This window comes from Ornithorhynchus anatinus, chromosome 12 (assembly GCF_004115215.2).
Source record: "Ornithorhynchus anatinus isolate Pmale09 chromosome 12, mOrnAna1.pri.v4, whole genome shotgun sequence".
NCBI lineage: Eukaryota > Metazoa > Chordata > Mammalia > Monotremata > Ornithorhynchidae > Ornithorhynchus > Ornithorhynchus anatinus.
Genome location: NC_041739.1, coordinates 50,134,262 through 50,157,403, shown reverse-complemented (window position 1 = coordinate 50,157,403; position 23,142 = coordinate 50,134,262). Strand labels below are relative to the sequence as shown.

Sequence of the window (23,142 nt, the reverse complement as noted above, 5' to 3'; positions counted from 1 at the left end):
CCAATTCTGTTATATTCTTATATCGTCCTCTCCCGAGTGCTTACTTCAGTGGCCTGCCCACAGTAAATGCTCAATAAATATGATTGATTCATTGATTAATGATAGTAGTAGTATGGTATGGTCTTTGTTTAGTGCTTACTATGTGCCAGGCACTGCACTAAACACTGGGGTGGATTGCAAATCGGTTGGACACAGTCCCTGTCCCGCTCAGGGTCTTAATCCCCCTTTTATAGATGTGATAAGTGAAGCACAGAGAAGTGAAGTGACTTGCCCAAGGCCGCGCAGTAGACAAGTAGCGGAGCCGGAATTAGAACCCATGACCTTCTGACGTCCAGGCCTGTACTCTCCCCACTACACCTTGCTGCTTCACCGGAGTGAAGTAGTAATAGTAGTGACTGTATTAGGCGCTTACTATGTGCAGAGCACTGAACTAGATGCCGGGAGAGAATACCCACAGTAGGAATTAGACATGATCTCCGTCTCTTAAGCGGCTCATAAAACTGTACACCAAAGTGAGCCTGCCTTGGGCAAACGTGGAGCTGTCTGATGGTAGAAAAGGCATGAGTCTCACCCTATTGTGGAAGGTAAGCTTATCAAACGACCGGAAAAGTTAGTCCCTGGACATTGCATCTTTGATTTAAGGAAATCTGTTCAATCATCCCAGCATCCTCTTCGAAGGGAGAGGGTGATCACATCACGAGGAAAGCGGGAGCAGTTTAATCTTGTGGGCTGCAAGATAGAAACCGGTCACTGAGAGGCGGTCCTGTATTCCACCTAAGACCTCAACTCAGAGAACAGGAAATGGATCAGTGGCGTGGACGCCCTCATCTCCGGGTGGAGGGGGCATCTGAACGTTTCCAAAGTCTGAATAGTAAAGCATGAAACCCCACAAAAGGATGACCGTGGTAACAGCTGCACTGACAAATAATAAAAATAATCATTGTAGTATTTGTTAAGCGCCTATGTGTCAAGCACCGTACTAAACGTTGGGGTAGATCCAAGCTAATCAGGTTGGACATAGTCCCTGTCCCATGGGGGCTCAAAGTCTCAATCCCTGTTTTACAGATGAGGTAACTGAAGCACAGACAAGAGGCAGAACCGGGATTAGAACCCAGATTCTCCTGACTCCCAGGCCCATGCTCTATCCACTAGGCCAAAGCAACTCTCTTGCTATGCACAGGGTCCAGGGTTTTGGGAGGTAATTTAATTTCAGGCATGGATCTTTACCCACACAGGTCCCGCTTGCTTTAATGAGAGCAGTTGCAAAGCCCCATGACAGAACATTTTTCTTGTTACGGAGCGTAATTTCCACCAGTAAGTGTGTTACGGGTAAAACGAATAAAGTGACTTCGGTGGTGACACTAAACGCATTTAGGAATCCTCAGCAATAGAGCAGAACGGGATCGCGCCTTCAACCCAGCAAAAAGGCCGTAGGGGCAGGTCTGAGTCCGTGAGTTACATTTACTATTTCTACTTGTTTTTCTGACCTTTGGGGAAAAGAGGGAGGAAATATTTTATTTGGGGGCTTTAAAAATTCAAACCAAACGAGCACCATAAATCCAGTAAGAATTGGCAGAGACTCTGGAGAGTCAACAGAGCCAGTCAATTTTGAGGTTGGAATAGCAATCTCGCTCCCAGGTTTTAATCTATTTTGGCCTCTGAAAAAAATCTGATTGAAATCCAATCCAGCCAACCTTTTTTTCCCCCCAACAAGGTAAGTGTTATGTAACAATGAGATGGAAGCCGGGATTGCTAAATGCTCTGGCCTATTCTTCTATTCTTGTTTCCAAATTGTTTTTCCCATCTCTAATAGCTAAATGCACCTGGGGAATCATGCTATTTCTAAAACGGGACTTTTGTTTTTCGATGAAAATCCCTGATTGGTCAACACACACTGGTAGCCCTACCACATACAGCGTTTTTCTTTAATTCACAGCTCCAGGAAATCATGGAAAAGTGGTTCATCTGCATAAATAAGCATTCATATTCATAGGCGGAGTAAAGTCCACAATTCCTTTCAATGGATTAGCTATTTGCCGATTTATTAAAAAAAAAAATGCCTCATTACACCTTATAGCCAGGAATTAAATGAATTTACTTGGATGACTGAGGATTTATTTATCAACTCTCTTTTTTTTTTTTCCTCAGCTGAATTTATATATGGACACCCACCTTCTGCAGCAGCTAAATGAAAGCCATTTGTGGTAGAGAGTTTGAAATAAAATCCTGTTTTGCTTCAAATTACTGGGGTACTACTTCAAAAAGGGTGCTTCATTTCTGTGCTTAAACAATGTTATTTATTAAAACAGTTTCTGTAGTCCAAAATGTAACATTTCAATACCCAGTTTTCCAATGTCTAAACCCCCACAGGCTTATTTTCATCATCTCACTATCAGAACACCCAGCGGCATAAAAGATGCCTTTCCTCATTAAAATTCCCAATTATGGCAGCAAAGTTCATGAAAAGTAATGAGTAACATTCTAAATTACTGGAACCACTGGGATTTCCTCAGAGTCACCTAAGAAATATATCGCATCACTCGAAACTTTGGGACTTCAGTATTGGCCAGAGTACAAGAAAATGTGGACTGTGGAACTGCGGTCAACAGCTAACAGAGTGCGTTTACTGCACAGTATATTTATGGATATTCCAAAAGCATCTGATATCATGGTTTTACAAAGATTCCGATCTGTGTCTGTGGCTCAAACCTTTCAACAGTTCCTTAATATGAAAGTGAAATATTCACAGGATCCTAATTCAGCTCTTTACAGAGACTTCTGGTGTTTTTCCTAACAAAGAGACCAGATGAGAAGCAGCATGGCCTAGTGGATAGAGCCCGGGCCTGGGAATAAGAAGCATCCGGGTTCTAATCCCGGCTCCGACACTTGTCCGCTCTGCGACCTTGGGCAAGGCAATTCACTTTTCCGGCCTCAGTTACCTCATGTGTAAAATGGGGATTAAGGCCGTGATCCCCATGTGGGACAGGGACTGTATCCCATCAGATTATGCTGTATGTATCATAGTATTTAGTACAGTGCCTGGCGCATAATCAGTGTTTAACGAATACCATTATTATTAGAACATAGTATTTTGGACAAACCTCATATGCCCCAGGACCAGGTGTAATCTCTTTCTGCTCCTTAAAACGTTCGCCCCTGTTACCGAACAGGGGAAAGTTGGAAGCTGCCTTCACCACAGGGTTGTAGGTTCCCGGTCCTACAGGGAAAAGATAATCAAATAAGTAAAGGAGGGTGAAAAATGACTGATTTTTCTCATCTGTAAAACTGAGCGTGGATTCCTACCCATTATTCACTGACAATCAATTACCATCCAAGCCCTTGGGATACTTCTGAAGATCTCAGTTTACTCAGTGGAAAAAAAACGCAAGTAAATTAGAAATCTCCCCCATATCATCAGTTGACAGCTTCTTGTCTATGTCTGTTAAGAAGAAATGCCTTATGCTTGTAGTTAGTGGTGGTGGTATTGTTGATAGTGATTGTAATAGTAGTAGTGGAATATATCTACTCGGATGTCCTGCCGACACCTCAAACAAGTGTAAAACTGAATTCCCTCTCAGGTGGACCTTGGTTGGGTCTGGTTACAAGTGGACTCTTCCCCCTTCAACCAGACGGACCCAGAAGTGACCCGACCTCTCTGGGTCCCCCAAAAGGGGAGCTTTCTATGAGGCGTGTGGCCTGTATTCCCTGCAGTCATGTGAAGGAGGGAGATTGGATACCAAAGAGCGTCCAGGGACTCCAGCTTAAAAATAATTATGCCATTATTAAGTGCTTACTATGCGCTAAGTGCTGGGGTTGAAACAAGGTTATGAGATAGGGCACAGTGCCTGTCCCACGTGGAGCTCACAATATACCTTAACTCCAATATAGAAAGGAAAAGACTGAAGCTCAGGGAGGTTAATGATGTACCCAAGGACACAGCACCAGACAGAGGCAGAGCTGGCACTCAATCCCTCCATTCTACTCATATTAATGTCCGTCTCTCCCCCTAGACTGTAAATTCCTTATAGGAAGGGAACATGTCTACCAACTCCGAGGTATTGTACTCTTCTAAGCACTTAGTACAGTGCTCTGCACATGTTGAACACTCAATAAATACCACTGACTGATCGATCTTGCATTTGAAGAAAATATGCAGACTTAGAATATTAGAGTTGTTTAGTTTTTTCCCAAACCCAGAAAGAAATGGTGTTGCCCTCTCCCTTCCCTCCGTTTTGGATGTTCTTCCCCTTGACTCTATTTATTGCCATCGTTCTTGTCTGTCCGTCTCCCCCGATTAGACTGTAAGCCCGTCAAACGGCAGGGACTGTCTCTATCTGTTGCCGACTTGTTCATCCCAAGCGCTTAGTACAGTGCTCTGCACATAGTAAGTGCTCAATAAATACTATTGAATGAATTCCAAATGGCCTGCCCTTCTGTTTAATCCACATTCCTGCTTTTCCCTACTCTGCTCCTTCCTGCTCCCATTCATCGGCACCCTCATCGATCATTTGGTCCCTCCACCCATTCCCACTCTTCTTTTCCAGAAACAGAACTCATTCTGGCTCTTGCAATTTATGAAAAACAATATTATCACGCAAATGACAGAAAATCAAAAATAGCACCTCCTGCCTCCAGTTCTATCAATCTTATTAAAACCTTAACGTTTTGTTACATACAGCCTTTACTGAGGAAAAATCCCTATAATAAAAATGCATTTCCCACAAAAAGGACACCACCTTTTATATCAGAGAAGGGTCTTCCAATAAAAAGAAGGCCAGTTCCCTGTGAAGTTTTAAAACCCAGGTTATAAGTAAAAACTCTGGAATCCTTCTGTTCCAGGTGGAAACGATACATATTTTATACACTAGCTTTTCAATCAGACCTCTGAGCTTCTGCTTGGAAATAAAAGGTAACATCTGGGTTTAGGGCAGGTTCTGATCTGTTACTAGGCTCTGGAGCAAACTTTTTTTTTAATACGTCCTGTCGAGTGGCATGTAAGATGATATAGCAGATGATGATATTTCAGAAATATAGCGATATGGCCGAAAACCAGCCATGTACGTGAACCTGACGTGATAAACTCAGTAGATGGGCCATCTGGATGTAAATTTATAGAACTGTGATTTTATACATAATCTTTTAACTAACACACATTATGGAACTTCAATTCTTTAGGAATAGAATCTTGCCAGGCTAGTAGAAATCACTTCTCAAAGAGATGGCTAAGTCTCCGGTTTTGCAAATTCATTTTTTTATGGTATTTATTTAGCGCTTACTGTGTGCCAGGTATTATACTAAGCACAGGGATAGATATAAGGAATCAGAGTGGACACAGTCCCTGTCCCCCATGGAGCTCACAGTCTTAATCCCCATTTGACAGATGAGGTAACAGGCTCAGAGAAGTGAAGGGTCTCTCCCGAGATCACACAGCCGACAAGCGCGGGAGCCGGGATGAGAACCCAGGTCCTCTGTCTCCCAGGCCCATGCTCTTTCCCTTAGGCCACATTGCCATGTCATCAGGGAAGCAGGTTCCCCTGCTTTATTTTAATCAATCAATCGTATTTATTTAGTGTTTACTGTGTGCAGAGTATTGTATTATTATCCTTATGGTATTTAAGCACTTACTATGTTCCAGGCTCCATACTAAGCATTGGGGTAGATTCAAGTCAATCACTTTGGACCCAGTACTATACTAACTGCTTGAGAGACTTTCCTGGACCCATCTCTTCCTTGCTCCCATTATTCTCCCCGCAAATCTCTCTCTCTTCTTCACCTATTTCTGAAACCTGGACTTCTTTTCTAGAGCACCAGAATGCTAAACTTTGTTGCTGCTTCTGCTCCACTGGCTCTCTCCACCAGCGGTCACCCTCATCTTCTGGTGCCACAAAGACAGGCTGTCCAGCCTGGGCTGGGAGTTGATTAGAGGAGAATGGAAAATGTGAAGGAAAATGAGAGAAGAAGGTATAAGATTTCCCAGCCCCCTCTTCTCCCTTGTCATTCATTCATTAGTATTTGAGTGCTTACTACGTACAAAGCACTGTACTAAGCGCTTGGAATGTACAATTCGGCAACAGATAGAGACAATCCCTGCCCAATGATGGGCTCACAGTCTAAACGGGGGAGAGAGACGGACAAAAACAAGACAACATAATCACGATAAATAGAATCAAGGGGATGTACACCTCATTAACAAAATAAATAGGGTAATAAAAATATATACAAATGAACACAGTGCTGAGGGGAGGGGAAAGGAGGGGGGAGGAGCAGAGGGCGGAGGGGGAGCAGAGAGGGAGCAGATGAAGCAGAGGGGGAAGCTCAGTCTGGGAAGGCCTCTTGGAGGAGGTGAGCTCTCAGTAGGGCTTTGAAGAGGGGAAGAGAGTTAGTTTGGCAGAGGTGAGGAGGGAGGGCATTCCAGGACAGTGGCAGGACGTGGGCTAGGAGTCGACGGCGGGATAGGTGAGAACGGGGGACGGTGAGGAGGTGAGCAGCAGAGGAGCGAACCGTGCGGGGGGGGGCAGTAGAAAGAGAGAAGGGAGAAGAGGTAGGAGGGGGCAAGGGGATGGACAGCCTTGAAGCCCGGAGTGAGAAGTTTTTGTTTCGTGTGGAGGTTGATAGGCAACCACTGGAGGATTTTAAGGAGGGGAGTGACAATGCCCAGAGCGTTTCTACAGGAAGTTGAGCCGGGCAGCGGAATGAAGAAGAGACTGGAGCGGGGAGAGACAGGAGGAAGGGAGATCAGAGAGAAGGCTGACACAATAATCCAGCCGGGATTCCCTAATTGCTACCTTTGGCCACTAAATCTCTGGTGGCTTTGAGAGGAATCATATGTGCAAATGTCCCTGGCATCTCCCAAGCACTTAGTACAGTGGTCTGCACACAGTAAGTGCTCAATAAATACCACTGAACGAATGAATGACACCCTCACCCCCCCGTCCTCAAATGACAGATTTACCCCCATCACCCACCCCCTTTTCCATTCTATATTTCCTTTTTTGGAGCCTCTGTTAACTTTTTTTCTAGACCCCTAGTGAACTGTGTTGCTACGGTGACATTATGAGCGCTCTCATAATATCCCGGCTGGATTATTGTGTCAGTCTTCTCTCTGATCTCCCTTCCTCCTGTCTCTCCCCGCTCCAGTCTCTTCTTCATTCCGCTGCCCGGCTCATCTTCCTTTAGAAACGCTCTGGGCATTGTCATTCCCCACCGTAAAAACATCCAGTGGTTGCCTATCAACCTCTGCATGAAACAAAAACTTTTCATTCTGGGCTTCAAGGCTGTCCATCCCCTTGCCCCCTCCTACCTCTCCTCCCTTCTCTCTTTCTACTACCCACCCTGCACGCTCCGCTCCTCTGCCACCCACCTCCTCACTGTGCCCCGTTCTCGCCTATCCCGCCGTCGACCTCTGGCCCACATCCTCCCACTGTCCTGGAATGCCCTCCCTCCTCGCCTCCGCCAAACTAACTCTCTTCCCCTCTTCAGAGCCCTACTGAGAGCTCACCTCCTCCAAGAGGCCTTCCCAGACTGAGCTTCCCCTTTTCCCTCTGCTCCCTCTGCTGCCTCTCTGTGCCCCCCTTCACCTCCCCTCAGCTAAGCCCTCTTTGTCCCCCTTTCCCTCTGCTCCTCCCCCTCTCCCTTCCTCTCCCCTCAGCACTGTGCTCATTTGTATATATTTTTATTACCCTATTTATTTTATCACCCTATTTATTTTAATGAGGTGTACATCCCCTTGATTCTATTTATTGCGATTAAGATGCTTGTTTTTGTCCATCTTCCTCCCCCGATTAGACTGTAAGCCCGTCGATGGGCAGGGATTGTCTCTATCTGTTGCCAAACTGTACATTCCAAGTGCTTAGTACAGTGCTTTGCACATAGTAAGCGCTCAATACTATTGAATGAATGATGTATAATTAAAAGATATGTACATAATGGTTGATCCAGGTGCACAAATGACACAGGGGGAGAGGGAGACAGAGAGTTAGTCAAAAATGACAACTCCTGCCAGAAAGATCTACGCCCGCTCAACGCAATCCTACACAACATAAAGTTTTACTTTCAATCACTGAACAATTTAGCTGCTCTCTGCCCTTTCCTCTAGGCTTCAGAAAAGATACATCTATATGGTTGTAGCAACAACTCACTAATACTGCAGAAATCATTCAAAGCTGAGTTTTTTCCCCAACTCGAAGACCTCTGTATGCCGTGAAATGAAGCAAAATTTCACATAATTCGTAGTCTGATTGCTTGTGCCTGCTTTTTAAGATATAGTGTGTTGAAAAGGATTTATTGAGCAGTAGAGTTTTATCTGCGAATACATTTCCTATTACATATGCTGCTGCTTATATGATACAGGTCAAAGACTTACATTGCCTTATAGCACTGGTTCACAGCTGAATTATGCAGGCGGTTTCTTCTATTTATTTATCCAAATGCCACATTTTAATCAGGGGTCACAGGAGAATAGAACTTCTCATTTCAAATCAAACACCTATGAAAAGGCGCCCTGAATCCCGATGGGGCAATAATGGGAAAACACCAAGACCAGGTGATTCCTCTAATTATATATTTTCCAGCCCCGTGCCGGTTTACTCCCAGTGAAATGTCAACCTGTGCTACAGGGCAAAAATGGAAGGGAATGGATAATTTAAAGTGAAAATCTATGCTCCGGGCTCTCTGGAGTGAGCATTGAGGTCCATTAGAAAGGCGGAGAAAATTGACTGCTTCTACAAATAAATGTCTTTAATTCCCACATACCTAAAAGTGTGAGTTCTCTCTATAATGACCTGAAAATACATGAGTCATGCATTTGCTCTGGCAATAAGGTAGTTTTCTTACGTGAGATAGCCAATCTTTATAAAGTGGCCGTGATTCAAACATGTTTATGATGCCGATCCAAGTTCTGGAACTACTGTCAAGTCCAAAGTCTCTAGGATTTTATGGAATGATCAGGTGGCCAGTTATTTGACTTTCTACCAAAAAGTCCATTTCCAGCTAGTTTGTACAGATATGGAACCGAATGTTATAATTTTAATCAGTAGTATTCATTGTATTTTAATTAATAGTATTTCATTAATCAATAATGTTCACTGAGCACCTACTCTGTAAAGAGCACTGCACTATTTACTCAGAAGAGTGTAACAGAGATAGTATCTCTGTCCTCAAGGAGTTTATAATCTAGCAGGGGGGGACAGGCACTAAAATAAATCATTGACAGTATATACTCACAGGCACTGAGGATGGGTATCAATAAAAATGTAAATGCAATCAGAGCAGTGCGGTCTAGTGGAAAGAGTATGGGCCTGGGAGTTAGAGGACCTGGGTTCCAATCCCAGCTCTGCCACTTCACTTCTGTGAGACCACTGGCAAGTCACATAACTTTTCCATGCCTCAGTTTCCTCATCTGCAAAATGGGGATTCAATACTGTTTTCCCTCCTACTTAGACTGTGAGCCCCAAGGGGAACAAGAACTGCGTCCAACCTGATTATCTTCTATCTACCCCAGCTTGACATGTAATAAGCGCTTAAGAAACACAAAATAATAATAATAATGAAATAAGAAGAACAATAAAGAAATGATTTTTGGATTTATATGACGAAGTTTGAAATTAATTAGGGAAGACTTGTATGAGCAGGTAACATTTTAGGAGGATTTAGCAGGTGGACTGCTCAACTGTAAGCTCTAGGCGATACTGGAAGCTCCCTCTAGACTGTAAGCTTGTCGTGGAAAGGGAATGTCATTGTATATTTTGTATTGCAGCCTTCCAAGCACTTAGTACAATGCTTTGCACACAGTAAGTGCTCAATAAATATGACTGAATGAACGAAGAGGGAAAGACCTTTCAGATTTAAGGTGAGGGAGGGACTGGTGAACCTGGAAAACAGTACAGTCAAGGAGTCAGGGTGAAAAGAGAGTAGGGGGATACTTACCTAATGGGATTTTTTCATGGTCTTTATTAAATGCTTTACTATGTTCCAGGCACTGTACTAAGCGCTGGGTTAGATACAAGAAAATCAGGTTGGACACACTCCATATCCCACCTGGGGCTGACGGTCTTAATCCCCATTTTACAGATGAGGGAACTGAGGCGGAGAGTGAGTAAAGTGACATACCCAAGGTCACACGGCAGACATGTGATGGAGGCGGAATTAGAACCCAGCTCCTTCAGACTCCCCACCCTGCGCTCTTATCCACGAGGCCACACTTCTTTTCACACTGCTTTGGATTTAGGAAGAGCAGCGAGGGCGAACTGAGGAGTAGCAAGAGAAGACATCTGCCACCGAAAATGGAGAAATCTGGCAGAGAGTCTTGAAGCCAATGGAAAGAAGTCTCTGCTTGATGCTGAGGGAGATGGGCAGCCAATGGAGGCTTCTGAGTTGAGGAGTCAGGTGGACTCAACATGTCTCAGGAAGATGATCCAGGTCGCAGTGTGGAACGTGGGCTGAGGAGGAGAGAGGCTGCAGGCTGGTGAGGGGCGAGGAATCAATCATTTTTAGTACTTTATGGGACTTTACATTCACTCAATCGTACTTATTGAGTGCTTTCTGTGTGCAAAGCACTGGACTAAGGCTGTGAGCTCCTCTCTGGTCTGTGAGCTCACCATGGGCAGGAATGTGTCCGTTTGTTGTTCTATTGTACTCTCCTAAGCCCTTAGTGCAGAGCTTTGCACAAAGTAAGCACTCACTAAATACGACTGAATGAACTAAGCCCTAGAGAAAGTACAAAACAACAGCAGACACATTCCCTGCTCACAGTGGGGTCCCAACTTCAATGCACTTGTGTACAAATCCTTATATACTCTTATTTCTCCTCTCTGGAATTTATTTTAATGTCTATCTCCTCCATCTGGAGTGTAAACCCCTCATGGGCAGGAATCTTTGTCGATGCAGGAATTGTGTCAACAACTGTATTGTATTTTACTCTCCCAAGCACTTACTACAGTGCTCTGCACAAAGTGAGTGCTCAACAAATACTACCGATTGATTGATAATGAACATTCCCAAAGAGAACAGTTTTCTTCCTTCCCCTTCTCACAGCTCCAATGATTCATTATGAAATCATTGCCCCACCAGCACCCAAAGCCAGGGGTATTTATATTTGCTTTCAAATGAATTTTAAAATGTCTCTTCATTAAACCACTGAAATAAAGGGGAAGAAATCAGCTGTGCCACGTTCAGTTATACTACTGAGAGATGCAATGCTATAGATTATGGTCGAAGGAGCACATTTTCCCGTACATCTCATTTCAGTAATTCCCGACTCTTCCCCCAAATTACACATCTGAGGGAATCCATTTAGAACTTCCTGAACGGAGAGGGGAAAAGAAGCTGATACTCACTGGTTTACTGTCTACTGTAATGTTTGGATCTAGACGTGGGCCATCCACATGTATCAATGTTCTCACTGAGGAGGAATTCATTCATTCTTTGAATGGTATTTATTGAGCACTTGCTGTGTGCAGAGGATTGTACTAAGCACTTGGAAAGTGCAATTCAGCAACAAAGAGAGACCATCTCTGCCCACAACTGGCTCACAGTCTAGAAGAGGGGAGACAGACATCAAAACAAGTAATCAGGCATCAATAGCATCAATATAAATATAATTATATATATATATATGTGAGCAGAGTGGCACTGCCTGATACATAGTAAGCACTTAAATTATTTAAGTACTGGAGTTATTAGAGGTGACAACAAGAGTCAAGTGAAAAGGCAGCTGTCCTGGGGAAAGACTGTGGAACCGGGAGTCAGAAGCCCTGGGTTCCAGTCCCAGATCTACGATTGCGCTATTGTGCGGCCTTGGGCAAGTCATCCTTCCTCCCAGCCCCACAGCACTTATGTACATATCTGTCATTTATTTTTATTAAGGTCTGTCTCCCCCTCTAGACTGTAAGCTCAGCATGGGCAGGGAACATGTCTGCCTATTGTTATATTGTACTCTCCCAAATGCTTAGTACAGTGCTCTGTACACCATAAGTGCTCAATAAATACGACTGACAGCCTCAGTTTGCTCCTCTGTAAAACAGAGATGTAGCAGATAATGAGAACCTTGTATTTACCCTAGAAACTAGTAAGTATTCAATAAGTACCATAATAAAAAAACGGGGAGACAGAATGAAAAAATTGAGAAGATCAAGGCAGAACCCCACAGCATTATAGGTGTACCGGGAGGAGATGGGTGAGGAGTTATCGACAGATCCGACTGAAGGGTCTTCTGGGACATAGCAAAGCAAAATGATATTGTGATTGTGCTTGGGGAAAACGTTTGTGAAGCCTGGGAGGATAATAATAATAATAATGTTTTTTCGTTAAGTGCTTTCTGTGTGCTAAGCACTGTACTAAAACCTAGGGTAGATCCAGGATAATCAGGTCTCACCTGAGGCTTACACTTGAAATAGGAGAGATGACAGGTAACGAATCTCCATTTTTCAGATGAGGGAACTGAGGCGTAGTGAAGTTCGGTGACTTACCCAAGGTCACCCAGCAGCCAAATGGTGGAGCCAGGACTAGAACCCAGGTCCTCGAACTCCTAGGCTGATCTTACTACTAGGCCGTGCCGCTTCCCTATCTGTGTTCTCACGCTCCAGCCAAGCCTGAGGATTTCCTGCGCCTGCCTCATAAAAGAATGTCCCAAAGAAAATCATGGCTCTGAAGCAAGATTTTGAACTCCATCACTCTTCTTTACAACTGGCTCTATATATTTTACTAAAGGTCTCTTGGTCACACTGCTACTATAGGAAAAACATAAAAATAAAGCATTACTAAAATAAGATGGTCTCAACCTAAAGCTATATGAAATAGGAATATAGCCAATGGGTTTCTAGTCAGTAACACAGGAATAGGAGCAACCAGTCTGAAAAAGGGACTTGGAAATTACCAAAGCAACTTCAACTTAATTCAGCACATAAAACTTTTCAGATTAATAATAATGTTGACTATATGCAGAGCACTGTTCTAACCATTTAGTCAGAAAGCACTTCCACATCACCTTCGTATCTCACTACACCTGTATTCACACCCCCAATAGCCTTTATGCATCTATCTTTAAATTCTTTCAGTTCCCCATATCTGTAATTCATGTTAGTGTCTGTCTCCCCTTCTAGTCTGTAAATACGTTGTGGGAATAGGTCTACCAACTCTGTTATATTGACCGCTCCTAAACTCTTAGTACAGCGCTCCACAAACTACAAGCCCTGAATAAATACTATTGCTCGATTGACTGAAAGAAAATTCTGCTGATCGGGCAAATGATTGGGCAAATGACTTGCCCAAGGTCTCAGAAAAGACACGTGGCAGAGCCGGGATTAAAACCCAGGTCCTTCTGACTCCCAGGCCCCTGATTTATCCGCTAAGCCAGGCTGCTTCTCTAGTATAAGGCCCCTTTCATATAGCAGGGGTGATGGTCTTTGGGGTAGATTGTAAATTCCTTAAGGTCAGGGATTGCATCTACCAACTCTGTTGTACTGTACTCATCAAGCACTCGTACAGTGCTCTGCTCACAGTAAGAGCTCCATCAATCAATCCGACGTGGGCAAAGAATGTGTCTACCAACTCTGTTATATTGAACTCTTCCAAAGGCTTAGTTCAATGCCCTGCATAACGGTAAGTGCTCAATAAATACCATAGATGGATTGATTGCTTACTCTGTGCAGAGCACTCTACTAAGAACTTGGAAGAGCACAATTAACGGATACGTTCCCTGACGATGATGAGTTTAAATACCACTGACTGATTGATTAATCGCCCAGATGGGGCGGGGAGCTTTGGGGATAGATACAAAGTCAACGGGTTGGACACAGTCCCCGTCCCACATAGGGCTCACAGTCTTAATCCCCATTTTACAGATGAGGGAACTGAGGCACAGAGAAGCGAAGCGGCTTGCCCAAGGCCACACAGCAGACAAGTGGAGGAGCCGGTATTGGAACCCATGACCTTCTGATTCCCAGGCCTGGGGTCTATCCACTAGGCCACGCTGCTTCTGCTTTACGTGCACAAATGCTGAGGATAGGGCTAAAATACATGTTTTAATCTGCTTGGCCTAGTGGATAAAGTCCGGGCTTGGGAGTCAAAAGGATCTAGGTTCTACCGTGGCTCTGCCACATGTCTGCTACGTGACCTTGGGCAAACAATTTCACTTCTCTGGGCCTCAGTTTCCTCATCTGTAAAATGGAGATTATGAGTGTGAAGCTAATGTGGGACAGGGACTGTGTCCAACTAATTAACTTGAATCTACCCCAGAGCTTAGAACAGTGCTTGGCACATAGTAAGCCCTTAGCAAGTACCATGAATATTAGTAATTATCATTATTATTTAAGGGTGACTCAGGTTGATCCAACTAATATGTCATGAATGAACCAGGGAAGCCTTCCCGGAAGAGGTGGGATTTTAATTTTTTTTTTTTAAGGAGGGCTTTGAAAATGAGGAGAAACGTGTCCTGTCAGGTTTAGGGGGTGAGGGGAGGATGTTATTCACTCACTGATTCATTCAATAGTATTTATTGAGCACATTCTGTGTGCAAAGCATTATACTAAGCACTTGGGAGCATTCAATACAACAACAAACGGTCACATGCCCTGCCCACGACTAGATCACGGTCTAGAGTTACGGGTAGAGAAATGGTGAAGCAGTAGAGTCAGGAACCGGGTAGGGTAGAAGTTAAGCTTGAGAGAAAATCAACACAGGAACAAAAGCAACATCTTTGCAGGGGCATTAAATGGGCATCAAACGTACAGTTATACCGAGACTCTATTCGGGTATAGATGGTAAAAGGGATGCTCTATTTTCCTTGAAGCAAATGAAAACAGTGCCTGGAACGTTGACATATGCCCGTTTCATTAAAACCAAGACACAGAACATTAATGAAGCACAAAAGTTGCTCAAGTGTTAGATGATGGTATTAAAAAAAAAAAAAAAAGGAAGAATTGACTTTGGAACTCCGCAGTTCCAGCTTTGTCAGTGGCTGTTGCCTGAATTAAGTCATGGGCAGCGATAATGATAGGTTCAAAAATGATTTCCCTGGAATCCAAACAACCCCAGTGTCCTATCCTTTGGTGAAGCCTGCCTCTCTGTGGCCAACCATCACGCGTCACGGGAGCTGACCGTCAAAATGCTCCCCGGCTCCGAGGCAACCAAAAGAGAAATCTGATGGACGTTTTGAATCTATATTCAAATGTGGCATTTGGACAGCAACAGAAATCAGTATGAGGCTGTGTCTCCGAAAGGTCTTTTGGACGCTGAGCAGACATGGAACTCGGCTTAGTAATTATCGGTCTGGGAAAACTAAAGCTTTATTTCTGCAAGGGAAAGAAGCCGGGGAGAAAACAACTGACTAACTGTATGGCCGGGTTTACCGCTATCCTTAAAAGCTTAAGTCATCATTCACTTTACTCCTAGTGACCTCTGCTGGTAAGGGACAAAGACATACACACCCCCACACACACACACAAACACACAACCATACACACTCCCCCATTCCCCGCCATCTCATCCATCAAAAAGCAGATGGCATCTTACTTCACTAAAGGAATCACCCGTAAATTCTCAAACGATGTCTCCCTCTCTCATATTCTTTTACCAAAATGTGTAACGCATCTTTCAACAGAAATGGAAGATGGCAAATTTCAGAACCAGGCCATCAAATGGAACTTCTCCATGGCTGACTTTCGGGAGGAAAACTGATTTTTTTTTTTAAAAAAAAAAAAAAAGCACGAAGCCTATTAAGGTTTGGAAAAGGGCACTTTGGTCCTCCATCTACATACGCACGGGCTTTCAAAACACAACTATATTGTATTCCTTTTTAACCACAGGAGTTGGCCATCCACGGGCACCGATGTGAAATCTTAAAAACGGAGGGCTGATTTAATTACGCAATACATCCGCTGAGACCGTGACATTTGGAGTGTGCAAAACTTAACATGCTACTAGATGAGAAACAGCAAAAACTAATCAAGAGGGGCTACTCGGAGGATCACACTCCATACTTCCCATAGCTGACATTAAGCAGTTTTTGACTCGGAGCTGAACGCAAAACATCTCTGCACACGCAGAATCCGACTATTTTTCTTTCCATTATTTTAAAAGAGGTCTACCCCTCGCACTTCAAAATATTCATAAGGTGTCAGAGAACACTTGCCCTGTCAAGAACAGGGCTGCACCCTAAAGAGTTTTGACCAAGAAAATTATTACTATTCATGCTGCTGATCATTGCAATATCCCCTCTTATTTAACAATGTCCATGAAGAGAGAGAAACATATTAGGTCTCTGCTTCGGCAAATAGTGAAATCTATTTATATGCAAATAAGCTATCCATTATTAGTACGAGAAGAGTCTTAGGCGGAAAGGGAGAAATAATTCATCACTGGAAACCATTAATGGAATCTATTTCAAAACATAACATTTTACAAGAGCCCTCTCACTCATGTAATATTTGTTCAAGCCCTAGAGGGGAATTTGGGAGTTCTCACACTTAGATGAGATCTGATACTACATTATTTCCCATGTCAATTTGTTTTATAAAATGCATTTATCCTTTCCTAGAAACAACCTGATAACCATAACTCCTACGACTCTTTTTGGAGGTCTGCAGCCTCAAAGTCAGAGTTCCGTGTATTCATTATATTATGACACAGCCTTTGAAAAACAGAGTCATTTCATTGGTGCTGCTTGCTATACCGTCTTGATTTTCAGCACAGTGTTTCCAGTGACGATGTATGGACTCGAAAGCTGGACAGTGAAAAAACAGGGTAGGAAGAACATCGATTCTTTTGAAATGTGGTGTTGGAGAAGGCTTTTGTGAATACCATCGACTGCCCAAAAGACAAACAAATGGATTTTAGAGCAAATTAAACCAAAGTGGTCTTTGGAAGTCCAAATGACGACTTAGATTAGCATATTTTGGACACAAAATCAGGAGAACTAATTCTCCGGAGAAGACACTAATGCATCTAAAAGTCCAGGGAAAACGTGGCAGAGGCGGACCGGCAGCGAGATGGAGGGAGACTATAACAATGGTAACGGAAGAACCGTTAGAAAGGTTGCAGATTATGGCAGAGGACAGGACGTTCTGGAGAAAGCCTAACCGTGGAGTCGCTATGAATCGGAAACAACTCAACAGCAATTAATGATAGTAATAGTAAAGGATTAGAACCAGCATATAAACAAATCAATTCTCTGAATCAGGCACAAAAAAACCCCAAAAAACTTGTTTTTTTAAACAGTGAGTTTTACTATGTGCCAGGCACTGTACTAAGCGCCAGAGTAGGTACAAGCAAATCAGGTTGGACATAGTCCTTGTCCCACACGGGGCTCACAGTCTTAATCCCCATTTTAATAATAATAATAATGTTGGTATTTGTTAAGCGCTTACTATGTGCCGAGCACTGTTCTAAGCGCTGGGGTAGACACAGGGGAATCAGGTTGTCCCACGTGGGGCTCACAGTCTTAATCCCCATTTTACAGATGAGGTAACTGAGGCACCAAGAAGTTAAGTGACTTGCCCAGAGTCACACAGCTGACATGTGGCCGAGCAGGGATTCGAACCCATTACCTCTGACTCCAAAGCCCGTGCTCTTTCCACTGAGCCACGCTGCTTCAAGATAATAATGTTGGTATTTGTTAAGCGCTTACTATGTGCCGAGCACTGTTCTAAGCGCTGGGGTAGACACAGGGGAATCCGGTTGTCCCACGTGGGGCTCACAGTCTTAATCCCCATTTTACAGATGAGGGAACTGAGGCACAGAGAAGTTAAGTGACTTGCCCAAAGTCACACAGCTGGCAAGTGGCAGAGCCGGGGTTTGAACCCATGACCTCTGACTCCAAAGCCCGTGCTCTTTCCAGTGAGCCACGCTGCTTCTTTCAGAGATGAGGAAACTGAGGCCCATAGAAGTGAAGTGATCTGCCCAGGTTCTCCCGGCAGAAAAGTGGTGGAGCCGGGATTAGAACCCAGGTGTTTATGACTCCCAGGGCCATTCCTCTATGCACTAGGCCAAGCTCCAAGCTGCTTTTTATAGCAACATTGTTTCTATAAGTCTAACACTTTCCCCCTAAAGGTCAGGAATTTGCTGGTAGGTCATCCTTTTGAATCTGGGAATTTATATCAGATTTATTAAATGCCAGCATTGTACTAAGCAATGGGGGAGATTCAAGATCATCAGGTTGAACTCGCAGTCCCTGTCCCACTTAAGGCTCACAGTTTAGATCGGCAGGGGGAGGATTTAATCCTCATTTTACAGTTGAGGTAACGGAAGCACAGAGAAGCAAAGTGATCTGCAAGTCAAGGTCATGTCTCGATGAGTTCCTGCCAAAGCCCGACACATAATCAAGGATTCTCAGGTGTGATGGAGAGCCAAATACTGTATTAATGACTTCTGCTACATGGGCAACACATGCTCTAATCATGCAGCATAGGAAAAATGGAAGAAAACTGAATCGAGCACATTAGTGTGTCCTTTGGGACATTCGAAGGTAGTCTGACACCGATTGGGTATCAAGATTCATGCCAAACTAAAGGCCTATATAGCTACTGTAGGGTGAAACCTTCTTCACGTCTGTAAGAGTCGGGCCTTCTCCAGATGCCACATTTGTCATTTCAGTTGATCTGTCAACATCATCTATAAGCAATTCTTCCTGTCAGGGGACGAGGAAATGAGGCTCTGGAATGTAGTCGGACCATCATCATAAAATAATGTCCAACTCACCACATCTTTACTGGGTGATAGAGTTGAGGAAAAGGAGACAGCAGTAGGATAAACAAGTAGCCGCTCCAGTGTTAGCTGAAATGGGGTAAATGGAAACCGTGTGTGAAGAAGAGCCCTTTTAGAAGCCACGAAGCAAAACCTCAAACAATTTAGCAGAGCAGAAGGCAGGCCAGGCTGACACAAAGCAGTATTGGTACAGTGCTCTGCACAGTAAGTGCTCAATCAATACAAGTGAAGGAGGAATCAATCAGTGGTATTGAACACTTATGCTGTGGTGAGCACTAGACGAAGCATTTGGATGAGTACAACACAACAGAGTAAGCAGACACACATTCCCTGCCCACAATGAGCTCACAATCTACACGGGAGGGCGGACATCGACAGAAATGTGTAACTGAAAATATAAAATTTGAAGGGATGTACATAAGGGCTGTGGGGTTGAGGGTGGGGGCAAATATCCACTTCTCAGAGGTCACAGGTCAAGTAAACAGATGACACAGAATACTCAATTTCCTGAATATTTATTGTGTACAGAGCACTGTATTAAGCGTTTGGGAGACTACACTGCAGGAGAGCTGGTAGATATGATGCCTGCCCACAACAAAAACAGTGATCTCAGTTGTGGTATTTGGGAAATTCTATATACTAAGCACTGTATTAAGTCTTGGGGCAGACACTAAGCAGCATGGCCTAGGGTAAAAACCACGGGCCTGGGAGTCAGAGGACCTGGGTTCTAATCCTGACACTGCCACGTCCCTGCCGTGTGACCGTGTGCAAGTCACTTCACTTCTCTGTACCTCAGTTCCCTCATCTGCAAAATGGGGAGACAATCCCCATTCTCCCTCCTACTTAGACTGTGAGCCCGATTTGGGACCCGATGATCTCGTATCTACCCCGGCGCTTAGCACAGTGCTTGGTACCTACTAATTCTGAACAAGTATCATTATTTTTACATCATCTTTAGTTCTGTGCTATTAGCCAGAATCATCCATCTAGGTAACTGAGATTCAGTTCGATGTATCGCATCAAGGACGGTGGAGTTACACTCCACTGGCTCTTTGGGAGTTCACCCTTTAAATTACAGGTGAAACTTCTATTTAACCTTGATATCACCTCATTAGAGAGAGAGAAAATGGTTCTCCAGTAGCACTCGGTAATCACCTCAAGTTATAAGGGAACACCTCTTACAGGCCCTTTTTTGTGGCTTTTATTAAATTGAGATTTCACCTGTGAGACATCTCGCCCCCTGAAAATTCATCTATTTCTGATGATCGGTAAGTCAGGTGGATGGCTGGATAATAATAATAATTGTTGTATTTGTTAAGCACTTACTATGTGCCAGGCACGGTCCTAAGCGCTGGGGTAGATGCACAGTAATTGGGTTGGACATAATCCCTGTCCTACATGGGGCTCACGGTCTTAATCCTCTGTCTCAGTGGAAAGAGCACGGGCTTGGGAGTCAGAGGTCATGGGTTCGAATCCCCACTCTGCCACTTGTCAGCTGTGTGACTGTGGGCAAGTCATTTCACTTCTCTGTGCCTCAGTTACCTCATCTGTAAAATGGGGATTAAAACTGTGAGCCCCACGTGGGACAACTTGATCACCCTGTATCTACCCCAGCGCTTAGAACAGTGCTCTGCACATAGTAAGCGCTTAACAAATACCAACATTATTTTGCAGATGAGGGAACTGAGGCACAGAGAAGTTCAGTGACTTACCCAGCTCACACAGCAGATCAGTGGCAGACGGAGATTCGAATTAAGCACCTTCTGACTTCCAGGCCCGGGCTCTATTAGGCCACACTGCTTCTCCCCATGTCACATCTCCCTAACTGCCTCCTCAACCTTTCGCATTAATAGCCATCCATACTGAAGTACATAATCCACCCTATCAGCTCTAACTTATCCACATCGCTACATTTCCATGTTCGCCTACCTTCTCTCTATCGATTTTCTCCACCCTCTAGATTGTGAGCTCGTTGTGGGCAGGGAATGTGTCCAACCTGATTATTTATATCAACCCCAGCGCTAAGAACAGTGCCTGGCACATAGTAAGTGGTTACCAAGCACCATTATTATTATTTACCATCCTATCACGGAGGTTAAAAAATACAGTCAACAGAAAAATTAACTCCAGGTTTAAAATGAGATTATCTTAAGTAAAGTAATGCCGGGGGGGGGGGTCACATTAAATTTTACTAAATTTAGTAATTTTAGACCTAGTGCAGTTTATTCTAATGTATTTTTCTGACATCTATTTTCCATAGAATGAAGGAATAACATAAGTCCTCTTTTATATTTTATCCCCAAGACTGCAGTGAGGATGATTTGGGGAAGCAGCATGGCCTAGTGGAAAGAGCATGGGCCTGAGAGTCAGAGGACCAGGATTCTACTTTTTTTTTTTTTTATGGCATTTGTTAAGCGCTGACTATGTACCAGGTACTATTCTAAGCACTAAGGTAGATACGAAGTAATCAGGATGAACACAGTCCATGTCCCACATGGGGCTCAGTCTTCAACCCTGTTCTACAGATGAGGTAACTGAGGTGCAGAGAAGTGAAGTGACTTGCCCAAGATCACACAAAAGACAAGGGGAAGAGCCGGGATTAGAACCCAGGTTCTTCCAACTCCCAGGCCCGAGCTCTATCCACTAAGTCACACTGTTTCTCTGGCACTTTCACTAATCCTGTCTCCACCATTTGCCTATGTGACCTCGGGTAAGTCACTTATCTGTGACTCAGTTACCTCATCTGTAAAATGGGGATTAAATCCTCCTCCCTCCAATTGTGTTCAACCTGATTATGTTGATTCCTGTAAAGTGCCTGGCACATAGGAAACGCTTAAGTACCATTAAAAGCAGCGTGGCTCAGTGGAAAGAGCCTGGGCTTCGGAGTCAGAGGTCATGGGTTTGACTCCCAGCTCTCCCACTTGTCAGCTGTGTGACTGTGGGCAAGTCACTTAATTTCTCTGTGCCTCAGTTACCTCATCTGGAAAATGGGGATTAACCGTAAGCTTCACGTGGGATGACCTGATTACCCTGTAACTCCCCCCGAGCTTAGAACAGTGCTCTGCACATAGTAGGCGCTTAACAAATACCAACAATATTATTATTATTAATTTTAAAAAGCATGTGATTTAATGGCTCACTCCATTGGACTCTCCCAAGTGCTTAGTACAGAGCTCTGCATCTGGTAAATGTTCAGTAAACACCGTTGATTGACTAGCCACAGGATACGGGGATAGTAATAATAATGGTTATGTGCAAAGCACTGTATTAAGTGCTAGGAGAGATTACAGACGTGGGCTGGGAACGATTCTGTTATAACATACTCTCCCAAGTGCTTAGTATACTGCTCTAAGCACTCAAATACAATTGACTGAAATTAGACACGGTCCCTGTCCCTCGGAGGACTCCCAATATAAAATTGGCATTGGTTTTTCTTCCTTCAAGCACTGAGGATCAGGGTGTACACTATTACAATTTAGGTCTCAAAGAGACTCTGATTCGAATTGCATTGAAACTTGTAATGTCTAATTGACAAACAGCATTGATCTGCACTCTTAGAGACTGGAAAGACAACTGGCGCTGGCGACCATAGTCAACATAGTGTGAAATCATGGGAGCTGACTGAAATTCCCCAGTTATTTCCTCTTTTGGTATTTTAGAGATGCAGCCTAATGGCGTGTGTCCATTTCCAATATTTTCTACATCTCTCCCCTCTGTCTGTTTTTTAGAAGATGGCTTAGAGAAAACCAGGGCTACGCTATTTTTTGGCTCAAAATCGGCACGGTACCTCACGTCACAAACTCTAATTTTTCAGTTCTGTTCTGTTCTGCCCTTCTACTCTTGTTTCCCCTGCCAAGATACTTTTCCTTGTTAGTCAAATCTGCTGGCAGTTTCGGCAAGGGATCTTTCTTGGGTACAGGATGGTCTGCCTTGCCTCAGCTTCCATGGTGAGAATTTGTTGTACGGTTGGAAATATCAGGTATTTGCACAGTTGGAGAAGGGATAATGGAGCCCTGCGTGACATTCCGGCTGAAGAACAGTTCTGCCGCAAGCCTCGAACACAGACAGCTTTTAAACCCCAGGCCTTCTCTAACCCATAAGAACGGAAGATTTCCAGCTCCTGACTTGAGATGCGATCTTAATAGGAAATCTAATCCTAAAAGCTTAGTTTTAGTCTCAGATAGGACAATCCCTCAAAAATATATCAATGAGCACCTAAGGAACTTTAGATATCCAAACATTGTTATTAATATAATAATAATGATCATTATGGTATTTGTTATGCACTTACTATGTGACAGCACTGTACTAGGCGCTGGGGTGGATACGAGAAAATCGGGTTGGACACAGTTCCTGTCCCACATGGGCCTCACAGCCTCATTCCCTGGTTTTCAGAGGAGGCAACTGAGGCACAGAGAAGTGAAGTGATTTGCCCAAGGTCACAGA

General features: G+C 43.9%; 1 protein-coding gene across 4 annotated transcripts in view; it reads right to left on the bottom strand.

Moving 5' to 3' along the window:
• STPG2 (sperm tail PG-rich repeat containing 2) overlaps nucleotides 1-23,142 on the bottom strand; it is a 419,016-nt gene that overhangs the window by 183,199 nt on the left and 212,675 nt on the right. For all 4 annotated transcript variants that reach the window (XM_039913717.1, XM_029076955.2, XM_007668299.4 and 1 more), the window contains one exon: nucleotides 3,102-3,217. In XM_039913717.1, coding sequence (XP_039769651.1) covers nucleotides 3,102-3,217 — 116 coding nt within the window. The remainder of the gene's footprint in view (nucleotides 1-3,101; nucleotides 3,218-23,142) is intronic.